General features: G+C 49.6%; 1 protein-coding gene and 1 long non-coding RNA gene across 5 annotated transcripts in view; one reads left to right on the top strand and one right to left on the bottom strand.

Moving 5' to 3' along the window:
• SIK3 (SIK family kinase 3) overlaps positions 1-19711 on the top strand; it is a 264492-nt gene extending 244781 nt beyond the window's left edge. For 2 of the 4 annotated variants that reach the window (XM_070803474.1, XM_070803473.1), the window contains 10 exons: positions 2591-2741; positions 3483-3608; positions 3876-3961; positions 4392-4501; positions 5506-5845; positions 6801-7495; positions 16263-16426; positions 17315-17447; positions 18608-18778; positions 19491-19711. In XM_070803474.1, the coding sequence (XP_070659575.1) occupies positions 2591-2741; positions 3483-3608; positions 3876-3961; positions 4392-4501; positions 5506-5845; positions 6801-7495; positions 16263-16426; positions 17315-17447; positions 18608-18765 (1963 nt within the window). In that variant the 3' untranslated portion in view covers positions 18766-18778; positions 19491-19711. Of the gene's footprint in view, positions 1-2590; positions 2742-3482; positions 3609-3875; positions 3962-4391; positions 4502-5505; positions 5846-6620; positions 7496-16262; positions 16427-17314; positions 17448-18607; positions 18779-19490 lie in introns of all 4 variants that reach the window. The other 2 variants (XM_070803472.1, XM_070803471.1) reach the window with 1 other exon arrangement.
• A 1112-nt stretch (positions 19712-20823) lies between these two features.
• Positions 20824-27792, bottom strand: LOC139187290 (uncharacterized). Its single transcript, XR_011570830.1, has 2 exons — positions 27644-27792; positions 20824-23281 (listed from the first exon to the last, which is right to left on the bottom strand). It is a non-coding gene; the product is annotated as an uncharacterized lncRNA (long non-coding RNA).
• Between the last annotated feature and the right edge of the window lie 106 nt (positions 27793-27898).

Below are 27898 nucleotides of genomic sequence, written 5' to 3'. Positions count from 1 at the left end.
AGTTCTCCACCACTTTGGGTGATCACTAGCTGCCCGTACGTTTTCTATGATTTCTCAATAACTCTGAGCTCTCTACTGTAACCTGATAGACTTTTATTGCTTTATTTCTCCCTGTTCCTGTCTTTCCTTTCTTGACAGCCCCACACTTGGATTTTCAGCCTTTGCCAGGCTCTGTTGTTTAGTTTCAGTCCTTTGGGTTTAATCCTTGTTTAATTCAGGTGCTCCTCAGGCCATGTTGTTGTGGGGCAAGCATGAAGATGAGCACATCACCACAGTCTGCCTTTATCGCTGACCTGATACTGTGTTTAGTCCTGTTACTAAAGGAAGGCCACACTGGCCCACAGCTCCATTTGTGTGGTTTCCACGCTGCCTGGTCATTGTCAAGGCCTTGCCTGCTGGAGATCTGTCTACTGTCTGTTTCTGTGTGAACACTCTTGGTTGAGTGTTTCAAGGGTTCCCTGTGGTCAAGCCAGTTTGAACTGGAATGAATACTCTGTGAGTGACGGATCGTGTAAGGTGTGGTGTTTATGCAGACTCAGCTCGTCTCCATGGAGTTGCTGTAAAAGCATGGTGACAGAAGAGACTGAAGCAAGTCTTCAGGGCGAAAGGGAAACTTTCCAAGGCTGTCCAACACTGAGAATGGGTGGCCTGGGGAGATTATTGAATTCCTTCCATTTGCTGGAGGAAATGACACAAGAACAGCAGATATGTCTATTCTTCTGGGGTATTGTAGATGAAGTCCAACATGAAGACAGAAGCGGTATCTGAGTGTGTAATCCTGGAATTGTGTAATTTATAAATTAAAAGAAAAATTAAGTGTAATTCACCAAAAAAAACCTAACTAATACGAGATGGATTTTATTTAGGTGGGGAGCCAAGTCCCTGTTTGAAGAGTGTAGTGGGAATATCAGCCTGCCATGAGGCTGTCCTGAGTTTGAATGTGATTGCTAATAAAAATAAAACACAATTGATACTCTCAGTGCTTCCAAAATGAGCAGCTACATGAGAACTATTCCTCTGAAGCTCCTTGTGCTGGGCTGCCCAGGCTGTCAGTTTGTTCACAACCCGATCTTCTGGGAAAGTCATGAAATACCTGGATCTGGGGTGGGAGAGAATGTGTTTTGTACAGACAGACTATAATTAACTCCTTGAAGAACACAGATTTCTGAGTGAATCAGAAATGTGTCCACCATCAGAAAATACTGAAAGTATAAGAATCAAATTCTAGGAGAAAATAGTACCTGCTTGCTTTAACTCCAAACACCTGAAGTAGAAACAGAAATAAATATTGAGGAAATACCCCTGAGACCAGCTCCCATGATCACTGTTTCTGGAGTGTGTCTTCCAAACTCATTTGTCTTTTGTGTTACCGAACCCAGATACACGTTGTGTTCATTTCATCAGCTCACTGCTGTGTCAAGCTTCAGGTGGAGTCTCAAACAGGAGCCATCATTAGAGGGTAGAGGGCTTTTCCCTGCTGCCAGAACTCTTTTAACTCCTCTGCACACTCATCAGCCCCTCCTAGACCCTCCGTGTCTGCTGCACTTGAATTCGCTTGTTCACCCGCTTTCTTAGCCTTGGTTCCGCTTCTGTCCAGAATGAGTAACTGGCAAGGTGGTACATCATTTCACCCACAGCTCAGTGTGATGTCATCTCTGCCCTGGACCTGAAACCCTGATCCTTTCCATCAGCTGCTGGAATGCTGCCTTGGCAGTCTTTTATCTGCTTACTTCAACCCATAAACATCTCTTTCTGATTAGGTAAACAAGTATAGGTCTTAGCTTCTAACTCTCATGTCGTCTTAGGCATTCCTTACTGATAGCTCGTTCTTTTCTTTCTGTAAGACGCTGGCTTTGTTCTTATTGAGCAGTGGGGGTCGTTTTGAAGGTACACAATTCCTCTTTCATTAGCAGGTTGGGAGGGTGCCACTGCTCTGAGAAGTTACCTCTCACAGCAGATAACCTTATTTGCGTTGACCAGGTATGTGCAGGATCTTCAGGCCCACGTTACTTAAGCATGGGCTGTCTCCATCTGGGGATCAGAGACCCCCAGTTTCCCCACTTTAAGCTCCACCTTGTGTTTTCTAGCATAAAAAACCTATGAATTCCAGGCCAGACCTTTGACCCCAAAGTTGACTAGTTTCCCTCTGGTCGGTCATACAGAGGTTACTACTCAGGGAAAACTTTAGGTCACACGGGTAGGTTTGTTCTAGGTTTGTAAAGGCAGTAGATAGAGACATGACTGTAAAAGGAGGAGTTCCTGTACAGCTGGGCTTGAGGGCTACTGTGAAGCTCCTCTCTCTGACCCAGTGTATTTTTAAGAACTGGATGTATATGATCCCAGGACCTTCCCAGGCTTGGACATTAAGCCAACTCAAGGTAAGTGGAAATGGAAAATGGTCACTTGGAGGCCTCTAAAGGGAAGGCAGGCTAGGGAAACGACTGGCCTCTGGAGATGGCATGGAAATGGCATAATATGCCAGGCTGCGCGTGTAGCCAGCAGCTTTGTGTTCATCTGGAACAGCGTCCCTAGGTGATTTGGTCAAAACCCCTCAGTCCTAGCCCCTAACCTTCTCTTCCCATATATTCAGCTCCACCTACAAGGACTCCAACACCCTGCACCTCCCTACGGAGCGTTTCTCCCCTGTGCGCCGGTTCTCAGATGGGGCTGCAAGCATCCAGGCCTTCAAAGCTCACCTGGAAAAAATGGGCAACAACAGCAGCATCAAACAGTTGCAGCAGGTAATGTTAGAGACGGCAGGCAGCTCTGGAGAAGCATGGGTAGCAGAGAGCAGCATGGGTAACAGACCGGTGTTGCAGGAGGACACGGGTGTTAAGCTCTCTGCCCCCTCACAGCAGCACTGCAGTTTTAGAGGTGCCAAAGCAGACAGTCCCTTACACGCTTTCCTTCCTTCTGCTTACGTCCAGCTTTCCCCAGGAAGGGACTAAATTTCCTCCTGTCTCTGTGGTTCCTTAGAGAGGAATTTCTGGGCTTGGGTTTCAGTGGGAAGCACCCGGAAATGTCTTTTGAAGCAACCCTGGCGTTCCCCTCATGACTTATGGGCACTGGGTCTTGTTGGAGCCTGCTCTGCGTTCTTACCACCTGGCATACTCTCCAGCTGGTATGGAATGGTGCTCCCAGAGGAAGGAAGTGTACCTCCAGGCTTCTATAAAGGGCCGGTTTCCTTTCTGCCTTCCTGACGACCAAGCTTCGAGTGGCATGTGCCTTGTACACCGATTTCACACTGGAACCTTCGCTCGTACCCAGGCCATCTTGGTGTTTTTCCCTTCATGCAGCCAGCACAGAGCGTGAATATATTTAGTACACAAATGCCCACCTAAAGGGGTTAGTTGCTCATCAAGGACACAGTTCTCTGTGGGCTCCTTCTGCCCATGAGACCCAGAGCAGCTCTGCGTCTGCTGATGGCACTGCATGGGGTAGGCCTGGCTGTATCCCCTCTGTATGAACTGCTTTCCCTTCAGGAGTGTGAGCAGCTGCAGAAGATGTACGGGGGGCAGATTGATGAAAGAACCCTGGAGAAGACCCAGCAGCAGCATATGTTATACCAGCAGGAGCAGCACCACCAAATTCTCCAGCAGCAGATTCAAGTAGGCCTTCCCTCTCCGCTTTCTCCAACTTGTCTGGAGTTTGCTCTCAGGCTGATGGGCCTGTCAGTGCTGGAAGAGATCATGCAGGGCAGAGTGGAGTTGAGTTATTTGTGTGGTTGCCATGTTTGAGTCAAGGTAATCAAGCCTCTTGATGAACGACGGGAGCATAAATCTCAGTCACAGATAGTCTCTTCCCTTCCCGAGAATACCTCTGGTTAGTCTTCAAGCTCACGAGTATTTTTTTCTCCTTTCCCGCATGTATTTTAGGACTCTATCTGTCCTCCTCAACCTTCTCCACCTCTTCAGGCTGCATGTGAAAATCAGCCCGCCCTCCTCACCCACCAGCTCCAGAGGTAATGAAACATGTTCTTTGCCTAAGCTGTTGGCCTAACTCACATGGGAGACAGGACTGACGATAGCATTCATCTTGGAAAAACCCATCTGAAAGGCAGGAAGACCAATTTAAATTTCAGCAGCTTCCTAAAATCCTGACTTCCTGTGCCACTTCATTTTCTTATCCCCATGAACCATGTAATCTGACACCTAATACAGGAGGCCAGATGCAGTGACCCCTGCCTCCTTGGGCCGTCTGGGAAAATAAGATGCAAACAGGCTTTCAGTAGACTGTGGTGGGTGGCCTGTGTGTGTGTGTCTAGCCTGGAAGCTTATGAAAACTAAAAATGGAGTTTCTGCCTGTGGGTATCAAATGGCTGAAACTAACTTCAAGGTTATATTGTCACCTCAGGAAGTGTATTTACTCATCTGGTTCTGTTGTTTTTGAAGGTTAAGGATTCAGCCTTCCAGCCCACCTCCCAACCACCCCAACAACCATCTCTTCAGACAGCCCAGTAACAGCCCTCCCCCCATGAGCAGCGCCATGATGCAGTCTCACGGTGAGTGGAGAGGTTTTCTCCAAACTGTGAGCCACAGGAGAAGTGAGGCTTCGTCTTGATTGCCTCAAGCCACTGGTTGCGGTGACGGAGCAACATGCTGTGTAAGGGGGTGGTTCTAGTGCCAGGCTGCCTTGGCTTGGCTCCTGCTGCAACCAGCTCCTTAGCTGTGAGATCTCAGGTAAACTACTTAACTTCCGGGCATCTCTGCTTTCTCAAATGTAAGACAGGGATAATAATACTATGAGATATATATGTTAGGTATAATACTTAGAATAGCCTCTGGAACAATATAGTTCTCGATAATGGTTGACTATATTGATGTTTTCATAAAGTCCCCTCCAACTGTACCAAACGAATGGGCTACTACCAGAACCTGCCCTCTTGTCACTCCTGAGTTTGGTGGTCCTCTGGGCACGTGGCTCCTCTCTTGTGGGTGTTCAGATGGAGGCAAAGATGAGCGGGCCCTAATTTATACAGTCCTTCAGAGGCCAGCACTCTGAGGGGTTAGCGTTCTGAAAACTGAGAATCTCTTAAGTAATGCCACCCAGTCTAGATCCCCTGAAGAGCCTGAGTTGGTCTCAAAGCCCTTCTTACTCAGAGTAGGGTCCCTGACCAGCAACATCAGCAGGAAAAATAAAATCTCAGATCCTATCGCAGACCTGCTGAATGAGAATCTGTTTTAGCAAGATCCCCAGGCCCTTCACACGTGCATTAGAGTTTGAGAAGTGTTGCCCTGAATGAGAGCTACTTAGAGAGTAATCAACGGGCAATTTCTTGGAATTGCAAATTCTTAGAGCCCCGTCCTTACCTACTGAGTCAGCGTTCTGAGTGTTGGGCCCAGGAGTGTGTGTCTTCACGAATCCCCCAGAGGAACCTTCCATGCCCTGGAGTTGGAGGAGCCCTGCTCTGGGTGGTATGCAAGTTGAGCATCCTCAGTGGCTCCCATGACTTCTGGCCGCAGGTAATCCGGGCATGTGGTCACTCTGGGGCTCCTTTCTCCCCAGGTGCTACATCTTCCTCCCAGTTTCAAGGCTTCCCCTCCCGCAGTGCCATCTTCCAGCAGCAGCCTGAGAACTGTTCCCCTCCTCCCAGCGTGGCACTGACCTGCCTGGGCATACAGCAGCCTCCCCAGTCACAGCAGGTGACCATCCAAGTCCAGGAGCCTGTCGACATGCTCAGCAGCATGCCTGGGGCCGCTGCCGCCTCTGCAGGCCGGGGTGTCTCCATCAGCCCCAACACCAGTCAGGTTCAGATGCAGCTCCGGACCAGCCTGATGGCCGCCCTCAGCTATGGGCACCGGCCTTTGTCCAAGCAGCTGAGCGCCGACAGTGCAGAGGCCCACAGGTGAGGCTGCCTGGAGTCTCCCGGCTCTCTCTCTGGGGGACCCAGGTGGGAGGAAGCCCCTTAGGAGGAGGAGAGGAGAACAGAAGGGCTCTGACTGGGCTGTGCTCATTTCAGCCTGACTAAAAGTGAGGCAGTGGGCTTGGGATGGACTTGAAACCTATATGCTGACTCAGGATCAAAATGCTAGTGAGATGCAGGAGGATAGTGACGCAGCTCCCTTACTATATAGCTTCCCAGGCGGTGCAGTGATAAAGAACCTGCTTGCCAATGCAGGAGATACAAGAGATGTGGGTTTGATCTTGGGTCAGGAAGATTCCCTGGAGGAGGAAACAGCAACCCACTCCAGTACTATTGCCTGGGGAGTCCCATGGACAGAGGAGCCTGGTGGCCTGTAGTCCATAGGGTCACAAAAAAGTCAGACAGGACTTAGCGACTACACACCACTACCACCTTACTATAGGTCTGCAAAGAAGAAAAGGGCCAGTTAGAGGAGTAGGTAAAAATTTCAGTTACCCTCCTTGTCTGTTCTTCTAGGATTGTTTCTTTCCATCACTCATATTCTAAGAGATGGGCACATCTTAATTCAAGTGATGTTGCTACCCTCAAGCCGGAGCGGGTGGTGGGGGTAATGCCTACACCCCCATCCTCCCTGTGGCCCCGCGGTTCTCTGTACCAGCAGAGACTCACTGCTGAGGAGGAGTGGTAGCCGTTCCCCGGGGAGTTTAGCACAGTTGTCACACGGATGCCTGGTACTCACTCCCTTTTGTGTCTGCAGCTTGAACGTGAATCGGTTCTCCCCTGCTAACTACGACCAGGCGCATTTACACCCCCACCTGTTTTCGGACCAGTCCCGGGGTTCCCCCAGCAGCTACAACCCTTCATCAGGAGCGGGGTTACCTCCCACCCAAGCCCTGAAAGTCCCTCCGCTTGACCAGTTCCCCACCTTCCCTCCCAGTGCACATCAGCAGCCACCGCACTATACCACATCGGCACTGCAGCAGGCCCTGCTGTCCCCCACGCCGCCAGACTACACGCGACACCAGCAGGTGCCCCACATCCTCCAGGGACTGCTCTCCCCCCGGCACTCACTCACCGGCCACTCGGACATGCGGCTGCCCCCGGCGGAGTTTGCACAGCTCATCAAAAGGCAGCAGCGGCAGCGGCAGCAGCAGCAGCAGGAATACCAAGAGCTGTTCCGGCACATGAACCAGGGGGACGCCGGGAGTCTGGCTCCTGGCCTTGGGGGACAGAGCATGACGGAGCGCCAGGCTTTGCCGTATCAGAACGCTGACTCTTACCACCACCACCACACCAGCCCCCAGCACCTTCTGCAGATCAGGGCTCAAGAATGTATCTCGCAGGTCTCCTCCCCGACCCCGACCCACAGTTATGCTCCCCAGGCGGCGCTTGTGCACTCGGAGAGCATGGAGGAGGAGTGCTCGTGCGAGGGGGCCAAGGACGGCTTTCCGGACAGGAAGAGCGGGAACACATTGACCAAAGGTTGCCATGACAGCCCCCTGCTCTTGAGTACAGGCGGCCCCGGGGACCCTGAATCTCTCCTGGGAACCGTGAATCACGCACAGGAGTTGGGGATCCATCCGTACCGACAGCCGGCTGCCGCCTTCACTAGAAATAAGGTGTCCAGCCGAGGTAAGAGCCCTGCAGGGTCGATCTCTGGGCCAGCCTGCCCTCGTTCAGTGAACTCAGCGGTGTTTACCTTTTTCAGCTGGTACTCTGGGTTGCTAAGAGAGAAAGAATTCCTGAGAAGACCTGCAGGACCTTTTACGGGAGAAGCACGTAGGAAATGGGTATCTGATGGGGAAGGGAATCTGTTTTCAGAATTAAAAGAGAGTGATAGAAAATGAACACACAGATGATGGTCAGCAGGATGTATTACCTGTTTTCCCATATTCAGACTGTGGTTCCTTAGAATCCAGAATTTCTCAGCTGTCATCAAAATAGCTAGCTTTAACCTCTGTGATAGAAAAAAATCAGCCAGTGCTAGGGAAACAGGGTTTAGTGTAAACAGTTTTGGAGTAAGTCAGGGTCCCTCGGTCCTGGATTTGCCTCTGTTATGAGTGCAGTGACCTTGTCACTTAACCCTCAGGTTCTTATTTCCCCATCCTTGAAAAACGGCAGGAGGAATAACAGTCCTTTGCAGAGTATTTGTGAAGATTAAAACATACACATATGTGTTTATGTTGATACATAATGTTTGTGTGTGTGACACAGGGGGAGAGAGGCATACTTGATAGCTGAATGTATGATTTAAACAATTTGAGGTATTATTATTCTGATCACTTCATTAATAAGCTAAGTACAGAATGTTACAGCATCACAAGGGATGCCATGCTGTTTCATTTAGTATCACTGTATAATTAATGAGGGCATTCATTTTCCTTTGGAAGGAGATTGGAGTCACTATAAGTAAGTTATGCTCAGGAAATGTCATTTCATTAATGTCATAGCATTCACCCTACCCAAAATCTGGACTGATATCCATCCCATCATCACAGATCTTGAAAGCAAGTTTCTCCATAAAATATTCAACCCTGAAACTGGGCACTTTTCCCACCCTCCCTTCTTGAAGCCTGTCTTGCCCTGCACTTTAAAGTCAGTACACCAGACTCAGCTCCTGGGACAGTCGGGTCCCCAGGCACAGGGCAGGATGGAAGACCTGACCCTGAGTCAGTTTATGTGAAGAGGGCGTGGTGCCTTCAGGTGGTGCTCATTAATCACCAATAGGGATGCAGTTCCATAAAGCTCCCGTTAGATCTGGGCTTTTGAGCAGATGGGTACCATCCAGTTTGAGGTCTGCACCAGTCAGACGTATTGTGTCCACCTGCAGTTGCTGTATTTTTGAGTTGACGTAGGCTAGGGGGAGGTTTTGGGACCAAATCATAAGTGGATTGGCTGACAGACTTGGGGATGTTTAGGCTTGGGGGGAAAACTCAGGAGAGCCATCACACTTGTCATATGGAAAAGGATTAGATTTCTCTGGATTCATATTATGAGGCAGAGCCAAGACCAGGATGGAAGTTGCAGCAGCTTTCAACCCCCAGGGAAGCCTTCACAAGAACTTTCCAGAAGAGGCTGCTGAGCAGACTGGGAGCTTTCTGTGGCTGGGAGTGTACTAGCAGAGGCAGCTTGACAGCATCAGGGAGGCTGGGAAAGCTCCCTGTGTGAACGGCAGCTTTCATCGGAAAAGGAGGCGAGCTGACATTTCCCTAGGGCGTTTCACATGCCACACACCAGAGGCCGGTCACACGTAAATTCACCTAATCCTCACAGCTCTTCCCATCCCCATTTTACCGGTGAGACAACTGAGGCACAGATTAAGTAATTCACCCCCAAGGTCCACAGCTAGGAAGTGGCACTGAACCAGAGAGCTGCTCACTCCACTCCAGCAGACGTGTCCTGAGCACACACCGCGTGTGCAAGACTCCAGGAAGGAGCAAGTGAGCACACAGTGCACACTCCCCACCCCTTTACCCTGCGTTGCCGTATGTGGAAATAACCTTTTGAAATATTTTTCTTCAAAATGATTCTCTCTTGATTCCTTTCACTTTCCCTGCTCTGTGACGACTATATACAGAGAGACCAGGAGGCTTGAACGTGCTCGTGTCCTCCGATTGTCAGAGGAGCCCCGCCCCTTTTGGCTGGCTTGCGGGTCTGTTTAGTGCCTAAAGGAAAGCAGAACGTGGCAAGTTCAGGTGCTGTGGGAGCACCAGAGCCAGGGGAGACTAGTTCTGTTTCAGAGCAGAGCCAGGTCTCCCCCAGTGGGTGACATTTGAGTGAGGTCTTGGTGACCTCGCAGGTGGCCCAGTGGTAAAGAATCCACCTGCCAGTGCAGGAGACTAAGGAAATGCAGGTTCAGGCCCTGGGTCGGGAAGATCCCCTAGAGGAGGGCTTGTAACCCTTTCCAGTATTCTCGCCTGGAGAATTCCCATGGACAGAGAAGCCTGGCGAGCTTCAGTCCATGGGGTCTCAGAGTCAAACATGTCTGAGCCACTGACCACACACAGACTTGGTGGATGAAGAGGATTTTGCTGTTTGGATTTAGGGGAGAAGCATGAGGAAAGGCCATGGGTGAGAGTGTCTCAGGAATGTTTTAGGGGGAGACAAGCTGCCTTCCTTGAAGTGCAGTCTACATGAAGGAATTAGAAGCTAAGGGCAAAGGCTTCCTGAAACCCAGAGTCTGATCTGGATCCAGCAGCTTTAAATCAGTTCACTTCAGACCAACACATGAGTCAGGAGTCTCTTGACAGATCCCTCCTACCGTTCCCCAAGCTGAGTGTCTGCGATCTTCTCCCTGTCCCTTCTCCCTGCCTTCTTAGACCCACCGCCATCGCCACCACTCTTCTCTGCATGCGTCTCTTTCTCTTTAGGTTTCTGGAAGAATCCAGCTGTAAATACACCCCTAAAGGTTTCAGCTCAAAAATACCCTGTTCTTGTTGCCTCATGATCAGGTTTGAAAGTCTTAGTCACACTGTCACGTCTGACTCTTTGTGACCTCGTGGACTGTAGCCCCCCTGGCTCCTCTGTCCATGGGATTCTCCAGGCAAGAATACTGGAGTGGGTAGCCTTTCCCTCCTCCAGGGGATCTTCCTGATCCAGAGATCAAACTGGGGTCTCCTGCACTGCAGGTGGATTCTCCACTACCACGATCAGGTTTGCTTGCCCCCAAATCCTCCTTTTTCTTAGATCTCCTTTACCCAACCTTTGATAAGACCTTTCCTAGAGGCCATAATCTTACCTCCTGTCCCCCTTGCCAGTGTGTGCTAGAGGTAATCCTTCCTGTGTCTGCCTAGTTTACTCTTTAACTTAGCTTATGCCTTTTCTTGAATACTATTACCTTGCCTCTTTCTAACCTCTTTCCACTTATGTTTTGAGACTTTTGGAACCATATATACAATTATCTTTAATGAATAAAGCCCCCAGTTGATTACCACGTGGGTTTAGGATCCAGTACAGTTAGATAATGCAATAGAGAAAAAATGGCCTAGGGAAGCCCAAAGCTGCTCCAGAGTTAGAAACCCTCCGGGAATGTATGTCTGCATGCCTACTGAGGCGTCCCCACTGTCCTTACCTTAAGCACAGGAGCTTCCTCTGTGACCCCCTGGCGCATAACCCCTCCCCCCGTCTTCATCTGTGTAGTGAGGGATGTTGGCCAGGTGCCCGCTCCAAGAAGGTGTTTGTAGTACCTCTGTTCCGGGCTTGGTGCGCTCCAGTCAGTTACTCGTTTATTTTTAACAACCACCCTGGGCATGTGTTTCATGATCCCTTTTACAGGAGAAACCGGACTCCACAGCCTCTCCCTGCTTTAACCTGACATGCTCTTGTTGTTCAGTCCCTCGGTTGTGTCCAACTCTCTGCGACCCCAAGAACTTAGCCCACCAGGCTCCTCTGTCCATTGGATTTCCCAGGCAGAAATACTGCAGTGGGTTGCCATTTTCTCCTCTAGGGGGTCATCCCAACTCAGGGATCAAACCCACATCTCCTGCATTGGCACACAGGTTCTTTACCACTGAGCCACCTGGGAAGCCCTAACCTCAGATGCTTCTATTCTTAAGAACTTGAGAACTTGCAGTTTGACATCAACAAAGAATCATCAGATAATTTGCCATTCCTTTTGCCAGGAAAGGGTTGTGATGCTCTCCCCCTACCGCCCTGCAGGCACGTGGGGGCAGCTCATCCTTGTTTATCTTTGTGGGTGGCGGGGATGCCTCCTGCTTTCTCTAATGATACCCTTCTATCTGTGTAGTCACACACTAGCCCCCAAACATTCCATCTGTTGCTTCTATGACAGAGCAAAGTCAACAAAATTTATTGAATGATTAGGTCACATAAGACTGTATTTTAGGTCCAGTGGGGAAGGCAGGGATGAAAAGCTAGAGAACCTGCCCTCAGGGAGCTTATGCTGGGGGGATGGGGGCAGACAAGCTCATAAACAGCCTTAACATGAAGCACTGCGTAATGAATGCTGTAAAAGATGTAATTATAAGAAGCAGAGCTAGTGTCGTCCTTCTAAAACTTCTTAAGGGTAGCTTATCAGGGATTGCTGATGTTAGTCAAGGAGAATTAAATGCCATCCTATCAATGGCCATAGTTACTTATTTTATGGCCACTTGCCACCAATCAGTGTGGGGCCAGGCTCTGCCAGAGAGCTGAGCCGGCAGCCTGCCAGAGGTCTGTTTGAAATATGTAGAAGGTCAGGGCTAGACATGCCCCATGCTGCCTGTAATCTCCCTTTCTGTTCCCCAAGAGTAGAAATAGGTTTATCTCCCCCTATGAAAGTTATTACATACACTTGATTTTTTTTTTAACTTTGAAATTAAATATGATAGCATAACAGTTTACGCAGTGAGAGTACCAGCTTGAACTCACAGAGAAGACCACGTTTTCCCTGAGCCTGCTCAGCTTCAGCAGCCCTGGAGGACTTCAGGCCCCATAGAGGGGTGAAATGGTGGCAGATTGGGAGGGCTCACCCTCCAGAACCTTTGAGAGGGATATGCACACGTGCACTTCTCTCATTTTCTCTTAAGACCCAGTAAATGAGTAAGGACGAGTCAACATTGACAGATTCCACAGAGAGTTATGCAAGCTGCCCCACGGTTCCCTAGGTAGGTGGGCGGTGTGCATTGTGCCCGTTTGTGTATTTTTTCCCCTTGCCTGATCAGATGGTCTTCGCCTCCTCTGTACTTTCTCAGCTTTGCTTAGGTAAATACCTGAGAATCCTGCTCTTGGCATCCTCTTTCTGCATCCTTTGGTGAGCTTGACAGTTCCTTCAGCTGCTGAATTGGCATAAAGAATGCCAAAGATTTGAGCCTCAATTTCCTGTTCCTTGCTCAATGGGTTAGTCTGTTTAACACGAAGTGCCTCCCTTGCCAAACTGGTCAGTGGATCTCCTCTATAGAGTCACATTCAGTTCAGTTCAGTCGCTCAGTCGTGTCCGACTCTTTGGGACCCCATGAATCGCAGCACGCCAGGCCTCCCTGTCCATCACCACAAGGGCCCTCTAAACTCAGCATTCTTACTAAAAATAATTACTTTGCTTGTGTAGTCCTTTCCAATTTATGAAAGGCCCTTTGACACCTGTTGTCTCTTGAGCCCCCAAACAACCCTCATTTTTCAGATAGGGAAATTGAGATTAGGTTAAATGACTTGTCCAATTTCATACACTGTGATGGAGCTGGAACCTGACTTCAAATCCCCTGAATTCTTAGTCTTATGTTCTTCTCTTTATGCCCCCTTGCCTCGCATTCTTCCCCTTCCAAGCATATCTGCCAAGCCAAGGGTGCCAGCCCTTCCTGATCTTTGACCTGTGAATTATATTGAATTTGAACAGAAAGACCCCTGGTTTGCTACCCAACCCCATTAACATGCTTCTTTTTTGTCTAAGTTTATTTTTGGCTGTGCTGTGTGGCTTCCCAGGTGGCTCAGTGGTAAAGAATCCACCCACCAGTGCAGGAAACCTGGCCTCAATCCCTGGGTCAGGAGGATCCCCTGGAGGAGGAAGTAGCAACCCACTCCAGTTTTCTTGTCTGAAAATCCCAGGGACAGAGGAGCCTGGTGGCTACAGTCCATGGGGTCACAAAGAGTTGCACAGGACTGAGTGACTGAGCACACACACGGCCATGAGGCTTGCAGGATCTTAGTTCCCTGACCAGGGATTGAACCCGGGCCCCAGAGCGCCAAGTCTTAATCACTGAACCACCAGGGAACTCCCTTTCATCTAGTTTTTAACTCGTATTTATATCTCCTAAACCAGAGGCTTCTTTTCTGGAAATTAAATTTTCAGTGGCTCACTTGTTCACTTACCTGTGGTAAACTAGCCCCATTATTCTCAAAGTAGGATTCTGTGATAAAATCATCTTCTTGTTTGTTTTTGTCAACTGGTTCATTGTGCCCCATCCTCTCAGAAATAACATCTCTGAAATGAGTATAAATAATACCAGTCTTTACTGAGCTCTTACAGAGGACCAGACTCAAGTAAGCACTCCACAGACCTGTGGAGTGAGTCCTGTTTGCAGATGAAGAGAGCGAGATCCAGTAAAGTCAGGTAACTCGCCCAGGGATTCTGGTGAAGCCAGGATCCAGGCCTGGGGCTTCTGAGCTCCAGGCAGGGGAGTCAGGAAGGTGTGTCATGAGATTTGTCAAGAAAGATTCCGTCTGTCTCAGTGGCACACCAGACCTGAAGGCTGTGAAGAGGGCAGGCGAGGACAGAATCCATGGGACCTTCCTGCAGGCAGGGCCAAAAGGAGGGTGGGTGTTCAGATGTAGAGAAACCCCATTCTCAGGAATAAAAACACATTTCACAGAGAGAGATGGTAGGGAGGGAGATTTAGCCTACATATCACCCAGAGGCAGCCTTGCACCACTTCCTGCCCTTGGCCTTCATTTGGACCTGCAGCCAGCACACGCACTGTGCCCACTGACGGGGATCGGGCTGGTTGGCAGGTGTGTGACCTCATCCCACAGAGTAGCTTAGTCTCACTTGCCTTCCTCTCGGTCATTTGGAAGCTCCCATTCCTCTCCGTTGCATTACTGGCAAGGTGCATGTCATTTCATTCCTCTCCCTTCCTGTCCCGCCCCAGCCCCTAAGCCCTGGCCTCACCGTGATGGTTAAGGAGACCATTTGAATATAGAGACCTGAAATACTTTACACATCACTCAAGCAGCTCGTGTTATTTTCATTATTCACATAGATACTGGGTTGGTGCAGTTAGCGTTAGGACTGTGTTTCCCATTAAAATTTGTTTAAAAACTTGGTCTCACCAAGGTACCGTTCATTATGAGATAAGCCCGGTGGTTGCCAGGGAACTTTAACCCAGAAAAACCAACCAACCAAAGAAAACACATGTTCAAGTGCTAGACTCTTAAGGACTGGAGCCAGACGTGCCAACAGGAGGACCCTGTCAACCTTGGTGTGGCCTTGGTACTCTTGACCATCCTTGTCTTCTTGACCATCGTGACTCTGACAGGTGACTGACCTATATTAAGAGAGTTTATTGATATCAGTTAGAATATTATTAAACACTGGTATCGGACAGTGTTCTGGAATACTGAAGGCTCATAAACATGCATGTAATAATTCTTGTCCTCAAAGAATTTACAGTTTAATATGAAACATTAACACAAATACACAATTGAAGATGGTGCCAGGAATAATGTTAGCATAATCAGAGTCTAATAAAGTCTTCTGACAATGAAAGGAAAGAATGATTTATTTCTGTTTGAAAGGGAAAGTTTCATAAAAATGATAACATTTGAGATGGACCTACAAGGATACATTGATTAGAACTGGCAGGAATGGAAGTAGAAGATTAAGCATTTCCAGGGAGAGAGAAAGGTGAAAGCAAATGCACTGAATCGTGAGTGGTCCCCTTTGACTGGAGCTTAGAATGTAGGGGTGAATTGTGTGGTATGCTCATTGGAAGAGAGGCTGGGCCAGTGAAAATGAGGGGTTTGGGCTCCACTATAGAAAGGTTCATCTTTGTAGGGCCGTGGAAGAGGAATGATTAGGAGCCTATTATAGTGGTCCAGGCAGGAGATAACCAAACTTGCATGAAAGCAATGAGACTGGAAAGAAAGAGATTAAAGTGACCAACACTGGAGAGGCAGATTCTTCAGACTTCAGGTGATGTGGAATCAGGAGTAAGGAATCAGCAGGGACTCCATGAGCTCATACCCAGAAGATTAGGAAAGGAGGTGTTGGTTGTGGGGAAGCTGGTGAGTTCAGAATTGAACCTGTGAAGTGTTTGATGTTGTTCAGCCATCCAGGGAAAGATATCTAGTAAATAGTTAGAATTTTGGATCTGGAGCTTAAAAGAGCATTTAGTAATTCTTTACATAGAAGCAGTGTAGTTGAAGCCATGAAAATAGATGATATTGCCAAAGTAAGTGTGGGGAGAGTGAGAAGGTCAAGGATAGAGGTAAAGAGAGGAGGACCCTTGAAAGGAGTTGGGGCTGGAGGAGGAGAGGAGAGGACTGGGCGGGGTACGGAGGGGAAGCCAAGGGAAGAGAGAGAGGTGTCCACAGGGTGGAAGCTATTCTCCCAGGCTAGAGGTCCTGAAGGTCCAAGAATGATTCTCCTGTGCATCTAGGTTTGGGAACATAGCACTGTCAAATCAACAGAGAAATGAAGAGAAAAGAAAAGGTTCAGCCAACCACTAATACATGGATTTTTTTCTTGTAAGGGAATGATCCCTGCAGAGAGAGGCCCAGGAAGGACGAGAGTTGGCAGGCTGGTCCAGGCTTCTCCGAGCGTCACCAGCCAGCTGAGGTTGGCCGAGTGGCCCGCCAGTGGGGGTCCTCGCCCTGGCCCACTGTGCCTTGCAAGATGCTGCTTTGGTGAGAGTGGACTGAGGGAAGTGCTAGGTCTGCTGACTGACCCTATTTTGCTCTGTCTCCTCAGAGTCCGTCCTAGGGAAATGCATGGATAGAAGTTCTCCTGGACAAGCGATGGAGCTGCCAGATCACAATGGACTTGGGTACCCCGCTCACCCCTCAGTCAGCGAGCACCAGAGGCCCCGCACCCTCCAGAGACATCACACCATCCAGAACAGCGACGATGCTTATGTACGTCGGCCCCTCCTGCTTTTTGGAAGCGGGGTCTTTGAAAGCAGAACTTAGGAATGTGGGGTGGTGTCTCTTGTTCTCAATCAGAGTCCAGCGCCCCTGAGCACTCAGGGAGTATGTCTCTGAATCACTGTAACAAGCCTGAAATTCCAGGAGAATCTCTGCTGACGCCGAGCTCCACGTTGGAAGCTGAGGATCAAGAGCATCCATTTCCTGTAGTCTTAGTTATTGAACTTCTCCCCAGACAGTTGAAACAGGCCCCAGCAGATGCGCCTTCAGACTCTCAGTTATTACTCTGGCAGCTGCCTTGAATTTATTCAGACTTCAAGGGAGCTAGTCCACTTGGCAGAGCTTTATTGCCTTAGGGCAGACTCTTCGGCGGCACAAATACAGCCACAACCAGCCACATGTGACCTTTCAATTTTAAATGTAATTAAAACAGAATAAAACGTAAAACCCAGTTCTTTAGTCAGACTAGTCACATTCCAGGTCTCAGTAGCCACTTGTGGCTAGCGGCTTTCGATTTGGACAGGGCAGACAGAGAACATCCCTGTCCTTGAACAGAGTGCTGTTTGACACTGCTGCCCTAAGAGACTCCTCATGGCCTTGAGCCAGGTCAGAAACCTGGTGCTGGAACGCCATGTAGACGTCTGGGGCGCCAGCTGAGACTCCCTGTGCCCCTCCCTCCCCGCGCGCACCCCCGCCCCAGCCTTGGCTCCCCGCACAGCATCCCCCTTTGGACAGCCCTGCAGAGGAAGGGGGCCTGGGGAGCGGTGCTTGGGACGGTGCTTGAGGCCGCCCTCTGCCTGGGCTCCTTTGAAGGGCACAGCGGTCTCTTAAGGTGCGTTCTCGGCTCTCTTTACTTCTTTTAATAATTGTTTTCTGCAGGTGCAGCTGGACAACCTGCCTGGCATGAGTCTCGTGGCGGGGAAAGCACTTAGTTCTGCCCGGATGTCAGATGCAGTTCTCAGTCAGTCATCGCTCATGGGGAGCCAGCAGTTCCAGGACGGGGAAAACGAGGGTAAGGGGCATTATGCATGGGCACCCCAAAGAAGTTTCTAAAGGGATGGGGGTGGTCGGGGGCGGGGCCTGCGACGTCGGCGGTCCCCGGGCGGGCGCCGGGAAAGAAAAACTTAAAAAAAAAAAAAAAAGAAGTTTCTAAAGGGACCCCCCCTTCCCTCTTCACCAGTGACCACTCCCCTCTTGTAGGAAGAGCCCATGGGAAGCCACAGCATCCCCGTGGGCTTCTGGACACCGCCTTTTCCCAGTTCTCTTGCACTGAGTGTGAGAGCACGGAGGAGCCCCGCTCCTGACTGAGCACAGGGCCGTCACTGTCCTGTCTGTAATGCATGTTCAGATGCTCCTTCAGTTACTCTTGTTCTGGTTCTGAGGAGAAGGCACCGTGTCCTAATGTCTGCCTCCCGTTAGAACCAGTAGAGGGAGGGGATCTTAGCTGATAAAAGCACAGACCCGGGAGTGGATGGATCTGCAGTTAATCCTGACTGCTCTGTACTGGCTCCACAGGTTAAGGCACTTAACCTTTCTGACCCCCAAGATCCCCCTCTGTAAAGTGACAGAAACAATAGAGCCCATGTCCTCGATTGTGCTGGAAGCAGTTGCTAGCTTCCTGCATGCGTGCCCAGTCATTCAGTCATGTCTGATTCTTTGCGACCGTATGGACTGTATAGCCCACCAGGCTCCTTTGTCCATGAGATTCTCCAGGCAGGAATACTGCAGCAGGTTGCCGTTTCCTTCTCCAGGGGATCTTACTGACCAGGGGTTGAACCCGTGTCTCTTACGTCTGCTGCATTGGCAAGCAGGTTCTTTACCACTAGCACCACCTGGGAAGCCTGTGCTTGGGAGTTTAAAGTGCTTAGGCCCATGCCCTGAGCACAGAGTGTGCCCAGGTGTCAGGGTCTGCCAGCACGAGGCTGTCTTATCCCACACCACGGAGCTGACAGCCTGACAATGGGAGACAGTAAAGAAGAGGGGGAAATGGACAGTGGGGGCAACAGGAAGAAGCCTGGTCCCCAGCCATGGTCGCTAACCAAACTGAGGGCCTGCTCTGAACTAGAACTCAGGGCTGCAGAAGTTTCAGACTGCTCTCTTCCTCTGTCTACCTCTTGCCCACCCCCCACCCAATCTCCCTGCAAACCTCCCAAGTTTTCTCTGGTCTTGCAGAATGTGGGGAGAGTCTTGGAGGTCAGGAGCACCCAGACCTGACAGATGGCAGCCAGCATTTAAACTCCTCTTGCTACCCATCCACTTGCATCACAGACATACTGCTCAGCTACAAGCACCCCGAGGTCTCCTTCAGCATGGAACAGGCAGGCGTGTAGCAAAAGATGGAAAGTGAGTATCACCCTGACCGGAGCCAAACCAGCCCTTTGGCTCAGTGTCAGCTCCTGATCCCATCAGGAGATTCCTTCCACATGAACTTTGAGCCAATGACCTTGACAACACCACTCCTCCAGCCAAGGTTTTTGCATCTTTCTGCTCCTTCATTAAGCACCATGCTAATTGTTTGAGGGGTAGATGGGGGCATATAGAAGAAATACTGGCCATGGTCCCTTGGTCGAACTGTTGAGGATAAGGCACGTTATAGGTGCCATAGCCTTCAAAGAGTAAGTGAGCTTCAGAGGACAGACAGGACTTCTGGCCAGAGTAATGGAAAAGGAGGTGGTTCTTGAACTCAGTCCTAAAGGATGAAATTCAGCAAGAATACATGTCTAGCCAGATCTTTTCTAAGGCTGTGCTGCAAGTGGAAAAATATACCAGAAATTTGTGATCAGAGGCCAGCAGTAGAAAACAGGTCAACTGGCCGATTTTGCAGGAGTAATGCCTAAACATACACAACAGGTAGTATCAGTTCTGTCTTTGAAAATTCATTGACAGACAAGACTCGATGAAAGTTAAGCCATCTGGCAAATCTGTATTAGAGCCTCAGTACAGCAAATCCTCCTAAAATATCTGAGGTAAAGTGAACCATTTTTTTGAAAGTTTTCAATGGAATATTTGAGTCTTTGTCTTTTCAAACTAATTCTCTGTGTCTGCTCTGTTGCAGGTTTATGTACAGTGCGGGAATGAAAAGGTTGATTTTAAACCAACAGTATCTAGCAGCATTGCGCCAAATTGCCATTGTTTTCCCTCCACCCAGAATGTCGGCTCCTTTCCTCCCATTTGGTTCATCAGTGTGCTGTTCTTTTGGGTTCTGAGGGGGGTTTTGCCATGTTCGCCTGTATGACCAAGTCACCAAGGAAATAAACAGGAAATCCATGTTCGCCACCTTTTGTGAAAGTGTATTTGGTGTATTTGAGTTGATGGTTTGGTTTGGTTTTTGGTTTGGGTTATTTTTGGTTGTTTTGGTTTTAGGTATGTTTTCTTTGGGAGGTGATTTTCTTTCTTATTTCTTTTGTTTACCTTTTAAGACAGAAGAGCAAAGCAGTTAGCGTATGGTGGCCAGGGCCCAGAGCCATTCCCCTCCCCAGCCTGTCTGCAGAGTGCCCTTCAGTGCCTGAACTGCTTTTACACAGAAGCAAAAGCTGGAGGGCAACATACTCTGGAATGTAGTGGCTGGAGAAAGAGACAAGAGGGAAGGGGCAGCAGCCTTTGGCCCTTGGAGAGCAAAAAGAGACACCCCAAGCCTGGAACCTGGAGAGGTCTTTTCTGCTGGGATCCACTAACAAACATGTCTGGCCAAGCCAAAATCACACGAGAATGTCAGCATGGAGGCTGAGAGTGGCCTGGCGCTGATGGGTTGCCAATTGGAATATCTCTTTGGTGTGTAACTCGGCTCCCCTCTTGTAACTCAGAAAGTTGGTTGCCCTTATCACCCTGCTGGTTCTGCCCGTGGACTGAACACCCAACGGTGGTACTGTGTGTGTGTCACCTTCCCTTCTCATGGTATATTGTGATATAACAAGGGTTGTTTCTCCATGTATATATGTATGTATCTGTACACATACATAATACATACATACATATATATATATCTATATATATATAATGCTTTTCCCTTTCAGCCTCTTTGTCACAGGCAAGAAGAACAGGAGGTTGTCTTGGGTCCTGCCACCCTCCTAACCTTCTCCTCCTCTCTGCGCATCCTCAGCCCCTTATTTTAATTCTTGATCATGTAGGAATTGTTTTTGGTAAATGTTGATGTTATTGTTATTATTGTTATTATTATTAATAATAAATACAAACAAAAGAAATTTTTGTTTAAAAGAGAAATGTTTAACCAGATTCTGTTCTATTTGAATTGTGACTTGCACCTTTTGTTCAAAGTATTTTATTTAGACCTTGTAATTGTGGGCGGTTCTCACTCGTGCCAGTGACAGATGTAGTGCCCTCCTTGCGCGCCCCGCCTCCCTGCTGAAGCAGTGCATATGCAATAGCTATTGTTTGTGTCATTATCTTTATTTTCCTTCACCGTTAGAAACCAAAGTCTTCTCTGCTGGCTGGGGGGCTGGCAGAAGATCTGGGTTATCGCCTTCTGATCTTCAAAACAAGGAAGAGATGTTAATTAAATACTCTTGATCCATTTTTCTGGGGAGGCAGAGTAACAGGTCCCCTGGCCCCTCCTCATCTTTCATCCTGAATTTGCACAGGAGAAAGCGGGTGCCCAGCATGGCCATCCTGGTTTTGCTGCCAGGATCCCCCACGTAGCTTGTCCTTCTCTCTGATGTTGGCAGCTCAGCTCCTGGACCCAGTATCCCTCGAGTGGGTTTCTGCAGTGCAAGAGCCTTTCTTGGGACTTCTCCGTGTTTCCATGGTCCCCACATCCCCTCTACTTGGTGGGAGCCACCAGCTACTCACCTTCTGGAAGCAACTGAGAGAGCCCAAACAGCCACTGTTGACTTCTCTGGGCTCGTTGCTGCTCTGACGCCCCTGCCGGCCACGACCACACACTCAGCCTGTTTTGTTCACGGAACTGATGGACGAGCAGACTGCCGCCCCCAGCGAGCACCCAGACGAAAGCCAGTGAGCCTATTAACCGTGCCATCTTGCAAACTACACTTTTAAAAGAATCATTGCTTTGTATTGTAGTAACCAATATACGCAGTATATGTTGAACGTATATGAATATACTTTCCTACTTCTGTTCTTTGAAAATGTCAGAGTATTTTTTCTTTCTCATTTATGTTGAACTAAAAAAGGATTAAAAAAAAATCTCCAGACCCAAGCTGCAGTAAGACCTTTAGTCATTTTTTGTTGGGCAGTTACAGCTTGGTAACTTGGTTGGACAGTAGGGGATTGTGAAAATAAAACACCTGACTATGATCTTACGCTGATATGTTACTCGCCTTGTGTTTGGAGTCTAGTTGGGAGAAACTTTCAGGCTGGAAGCTGGAATGCGGGAGGCTAAGGACGTGTAGGGTGGGGCCCTGAGCTCTGCTTTATCTCACCTTGCCTAGAGAGAGGAGCATTCTCCAGAAGCCTGAACTGGACCTCACGCTGGGTCATCGGACACCTGGCTTGGACTCTGCCCCCTCAGAAGCGAACACTGCAGTTTGCTGAGTCTGATGGAAAACAGATTCCTTGAGAAGATACTTTTGAAGGAGTAGAAGGAGAACTTCAAAGAGCTGGCAGAGGCTGGGGCGTCTGTGGAGTGACCTCAGTCAACCCAGTGATATGGACACCAACTAAGTGTTAAGATAGAAGGGGACTTTTGCTATAGTTTTCCCCTTTTTCCATACCTGGACTCCAGAGGACAGGGTAGAATTTCTTGGAGGGTCCCAGCCATGGCTCACAAATAGCTGCTAGAAGCCTTCTATGAAGAAAGATCACTGCAGCTGGAAATACTGAGCTTATAGAAAGGACTTCCCTTGTGGTTCAGACGGTAAAGCGTCTGCCTACAATGCAGGAGACCTGGGTTCGATCCCTGGGTCAGGAAGGTCCTCTGGAGAAGGAAATGGCAATCCACTCCAATACTCTTGCCTGGAAAATCCCATGGATGGAGGAGCATGGTAGGCTACAGTCCATGGGGTCGCAAAGAGTCAGACACGACTGAGCGACCTCACTTCATAGAAAGACAAGGGAAAGGAGGGAACTTAGAAAATCAATTTTGAGTCCCTGTGACTAGAAGGTCACTGTGGGACTGTTGAGAGCGGAAAAGAGCCTTCTCAAGAAGGGTCTTCTGATGTATGGCTGGGTCCCTTCCTTGTTCACCTGAAACTACCACAACATTGTCAACGGGTTCTGCTGCTGCTGCTGCTGCGTCGCTTCAGTCGTGTCCGACTCTTAGCGACCCCATGGACTGCAGCCTACCAGGCTCCTCCATCCATGGGACTTTCCAGGCAAGAGTACTGGAGTGGGTTGCCATTGCCTTCTCCGTCAATGGGCTCTACCCCAAGACAAAATAAAGTGTTTTTTAAAAAAGGGCTGGGGGTAGGGGGTGGGGAATCTTCTAGTCTGTACACACTCCCTTGGAAGGCTGAGAGTGTCTCTGAAACCAAACAGATAAACCAGATGCCTTCAAGTAATCTGGAAGAACCTTCTGTGGAAGGTGCCACGCCCTGCTGCAGGCAGCCCAAATGCCTTGGAGATGAGGTCAGAGGCCTTGGGCCTGCCTGCTAGATGGGGACCCAGGGGTCTGAGTTGTGAAGGTGGAAGCCTTGCCGACAGGTCCTTGCTCATCTTTCTGACTTTGAGGTATCCTCCTTCCCCACCGCACCCACCCCACTCCACCTGCACAGATCAAGGATTCGGAAGGCTGGTGTACCTACCGAGGAGCTAGACCTCCATTCCTGCTCTGCCATGACCTTAGTCTCCTAAGCAGGAGGGCAGGAGAGACTCTTCTCTGGTTACGATGCCCAGTGCTGGGGTCTAGACTGGGGCTCTGTTTATCACCAGGAGCTGCAACAAGATTATCAGTGAACAGGGGTGGTGGTGATGGGGATCTCCTCCCTCCCCAGTTGATCCAGACCTCCCAACCTCAAGCCTCCCATCCTGACCTGCACCTCAAACACTCGGAGTAAATGTTCTGAGCAGGGTCCCCCGATCCAGGCTGTATGTGCAAGACTCCTGCGTCTCCTCTGCAAGCCCGCTCTTTCAAGTAACCCTCCGGATTCTGGGGCGCAGAATAGTTCACTGGGCAAATATTTGCTGAGTGTCTGCTATGTGCCAGACCCAGCAGGGAACAGAGTCCTTCCAGCGCAGACCGACCAGTATGGCATTGAGACACCAATTGTAAAATGAGTGGCCAGTCCTGAGCAAAATCCACTCCTGCAGCCAGCCAGCCACACTCCCACACACACCAGGGGACCCACTTCAGTAAGGTAACTGGGGAGACCCCCACATCAGGGGAACAGGGTGGTAAGACTAAGGACCGACACTGGTGGGCTCTGCAGCCACTTAACAGCTAGTCCGGTCCAGGTACTTGGTGCCTCTGACAGTGACTGGATGGACCCCAAGTCTGGTCCTGAGATGTGCTCCATTTGCTGTTGGCTGTGGTTTTCCCATCGCCCTCTGTTCAGAAAGTCTCTCTTATTCCAAAATATTAGTAACGGAGGGGCATGGGCTGACATAAGCCAAACACCTTACAATGAGATGGAGCAGACACACTAGTGAACAAGCTGAGATGGTAAAGAACCGGCCTGTGATACGGGAGACCTGGGTTTGATCCCTGGGTGGGGAAAATCCCTTGGATAAGGAAATGGCTACCCACTCCAGGATTCTTGCCTGGGAAATCCCATGGACAGAAGAGCCTGGAGGGCTACACTCCATGGGATTGCAAAGAGTCGGACATGACTGAGTGACTAACAATACGGCCACATATTTAAAAAGGAAGCTTCCACAGAAACAAACAATGAACTTATGGTTGCCGGGGAGGGGGGAAGAACTGGGAGAAGAGAGAGAGTTTGGGATCAACAGGTGAAGTGAAGTGAAAGTCGCTCAGTTGTGTCTGACTCTTTGCGACCCCGTGGACTATAGAGTCCATGGACTTCTCCAGGCCAGAATACTGGAGTGGGTAGCCTTTCCCTCCTCTAGGGGATCTTCCCAACCCAGGGATTGAACCCAGGTCTCCTGCATTGCAGGCAGATTCTTTACCGGCTGAGCCACAAGGGAAGCCCAACATGTACACGCTGCTATATTTAAAATGGATAACCAACAAGGATCTACTGTACAGCACAGGGAACTCTCAATGTTATGTGGCAGCCTGGGTAGAAGGGGGGTTTAGGAGAGAATCGATACATGTGTATATATGGCTGAGTCCCTTTGCTATTCACCTGAAACTGTCACAACATTAACTGGCTATACTCCAATATAAAAAGTTTAAAAAGAAAGCTTCCAGCTTGGTAAGATATTACCAAACTCCCAAAGGGCTTTGGGAATCGGAGGCCCAGCTGCTGCTGGCCAACAGGCAACCATCATAGAGCTAGAAGCCAGGCCCCTGACTCCCTTCCTGCCAGCACTGAACACTGATGGCTGAAGGTCATAAGGCAACTCTTAGCAGCTCTCAGCTGCAGGCTTCTCATGGGCCAAACAAGGAGAATATCTGGCCTGCTGGCCTTTCAGTTCATTGTGAAAATGCTTCGGCCACTGAAGTACTGGCAGCTGTCAGATTTGCCACAATCATTTCAGTTAAAGCAGGGCAAAACAGCACCCAAGTGGTAAGCTTCTGTGGTCCTCTGTACGCAGGCTGAGAAAGGAACCTCTCATCCCCAGACATCCCTGAGCTGCCCTGAGCAGGGAACCGGCTTCCCTCCCACTCTCTAACCAAAGGCTGGGAACTAGGCTGGCTAAGTGGCAGCCCTCCTCCCTGCTGGGTCCCCTGGGTGTAGGTCACCCCCTCATCTGGGCATTTGCGTGTCAAGGCCACACGGAGAAAATGTGATTCCTACCCCTCCCCTACTTCTGCCACCAGAGACTGAAGTCATTCATAGCTCTGGTCTGCCGGTGTGAGTGTGTTCAGTGGGAGCAGGGGACACAAGGCCAGAAATTGGGGTGCTGGGGTGCAGAACAGTTACTGTCTACTCAGTGCCAGGCACTTTCAGTTTTGCCATGCATGTTCTAATTTAGTGCTATAATCTTACAGCACAGGTCTGGAAGTCAAAAGTCCACAAAGGGTCACGCAAGTCTAGAGCATGGCATCAGCAGAGCTGATTCCTCCTGGAGGCTCCGAGGAAACTCTTCTTGGTCTCATCCGGCTTCTAGAGCCTGCCTGCATCTTTTGGCTCATGGCCCCCTTCCAACAATCACATCCCTCTGACCTCTGCTTTTGATCTCCCATCTTCTCTGACTCTGCCCCTCCCGCCTCCCTCTTGTGTATGTAAGGACCCTTGTGATGACATGGCCACCTATATAACCCTGGAGAGTCACCCCATCTCAAGGTCCTTAATCTCAAGGTCCTTAATATTTATTTATTAGTTGTGGCATATGGGATCTTTTGCTGTCATGCGCAGACTCTCTAGTTGTGGCATCAGAATGCACAGGCTAAGTAGTTGCAGGGCATTTGGGATCTTTGTTCTGTAACCAGGGATCAAACCAGCGTCCTTTGCATTGGAAGGCAGATTCTTCAACCACTGAACCACTAGGGAAGTCCCTCTCAAGGGACTTAAAATCACCTTTGCAAAGTCTCTTCTGCAACTTAAAGGAACAGTCACAGGTTCCAGAGAGCAGGACATGGACATGTTGGCAGGGGTGGAGGGACATTATTCTCCACCCACTTGCTTCGCCTACTATAACTCTAGGAGATGACTATTGTTATCTTCGCTTAACAGGTAAGAGACTGAGGTGTAGGGGAGGTTCAGCTAACAAGTGGGAGAGCTGGGATTCGAACTGAAGGTAGCCCAGCTCCAGAGCTTTCCCCTCTGGGGAGAAAGGCATGAGGCTACTAGAGTGGGAGAGGCCTGGAGCCCCGCCACTGTGGCATCTGGCAGATGGTAGCCCCTGGCTGAGTTCTGGAACCTTAGGGAGTTTCCTGGGTAGGTGGCACAGGGCACATTTCTGCCCTGGGTCCTCAGTCCGGAGACCTGGGTTCTAAGTGCAGCCCTGCCTCTGATGCCCTGGGACATCAGGGACACTGGGCAAATTCCTCCACTCTTCGGTTTCCTCATCTGGAGATGGGGGTGGAGAGAGGCTGATCTCAAAATCCTCTCCGCTTGCATGCTCACAGGTTCTATGACCCAGGCCCTGTCAGCAACCTGGTGTTGGGGGTCTCACACCTTCCAGGAGAAATCTTAGAAAATGTCACTGCAAACACCAATGAACACACAGCACTGACTTCCCCGGGTCTGTCCTCCAACCACCCCCATTTTTGTCTTCGTTTTACTGATAAGAAACCAAACTCAGATTGCATACCGGGCTCATGAGCTTCCTCCAGGATTTTGCAAATTGAAGGCAAAAATGAATGAAATAAGAGAACAGGCTCCTGCTGCTAGCAGTCCAGAGGTCCTTCCTCGACATCAGCCATCCCTCAGGGATGGTGTCCATTCTCACTTGTGTGGGATGCAAGGTCAAAATGAACAATGCAAAGATCTATGTATCCTATTTAAGCAACTGTCCTTTATTCTGAGATTATGCCCTTTTTAGGTGTTAAAAAATCTTTTTTATTTGTCCATGCCTCTCCACTTGAGGGATCTTAGTTCCCCAACCAGAGATGGAATCCAGACCCTTGGCAGGGAAAGCCCTTAATTCTAACCACTGGATCACCAGGGAAGTTCTTTAAAAAATAATCTTGGAATTTCCGTGGGAGGAAAAGTGGTTATGACTTCGCCTTCCAATGTAGGGGGTGTACCAATCTCTGGTCAGGGAGCTAAGATTCCACACGCCTCATGGCCATAAAACCAAAACATAAAACAGAAGCAATATTGTAACAAATTCAATAGAGACTTGAAAAAAAATCAGTTTGGAAGAGATTACGGCTGGTTACAGTTGATGGTAGGGTTTGGGTCAGGCTGGGAGTGGCGGTGCGTAAGATGACAAAATGAAAAGTTGGCAACTCTGTGTTGGTCTCTAGAATGTGTTTGGAAATGTTAGACGTCTCAAAGTCTGGGAGCCCCTGAGTACCGTCCTCTCTCTCCCCAGGCAGCCTCCAAGCACAAGGTTCCCTTTGCTTTCCAGTCTGGGAGGTCTGCGAGGGCCTGGAGCGAGGTGGGGATGAGAGAGAGAGGGGACAGCCTTGATGGGAGCAACCTCTGCTGCCTTTGTGAAGTTGGGGCAGGGTGGGGGTGAGATAATCACCCTGGAATGCGAGGGGCCAGCAGGGGAGAATACCTCTTGAGTGCAGGAGTCCCGGCCGTCCTTGGCAGCCTCTGTGTTTTTCCTCCTTCCTTCCTCTCACCCGCTGCGATGGCACAATGGACAATGGCAGGCACACAATCCCCACGGAGGAGACGGGCCGGTACCGCTGACCCCCGACTCTGGGGACCTGCGCGCCTGTACACACCCCCTCCCACCCCTGCTGGAACTCTTGATCCCTGGCCCTGCAGCCCCCGGAGCTTCCTGTTTGCCTGCTCTATTTGTCTGGCC

The sequence above is a fragment of the Bos indicus genome, chromosome 15 (assembly GCF_029378745.1).
Source record: "Bos indicus isolate NIAB-ARS_2022 breed Sahiwal x Tharparkar chromosome 15, NIAB-ARS_B.indTharparkar_mat_pri_1.0, whole genome shotgun sequence".
Classification (NCBI taxonomy): domain Eukaryota; kingdom Metazoa; phylum Chordata; class Mammalia; order Artiodactyla; family Bovidae; genus Bos; species Bos indicus.
The sequence above is the reverse complement of the archived record's forward strand: the minus strand, read 5'-3'. Positions and strand labels throughout refer to the sequence as shown.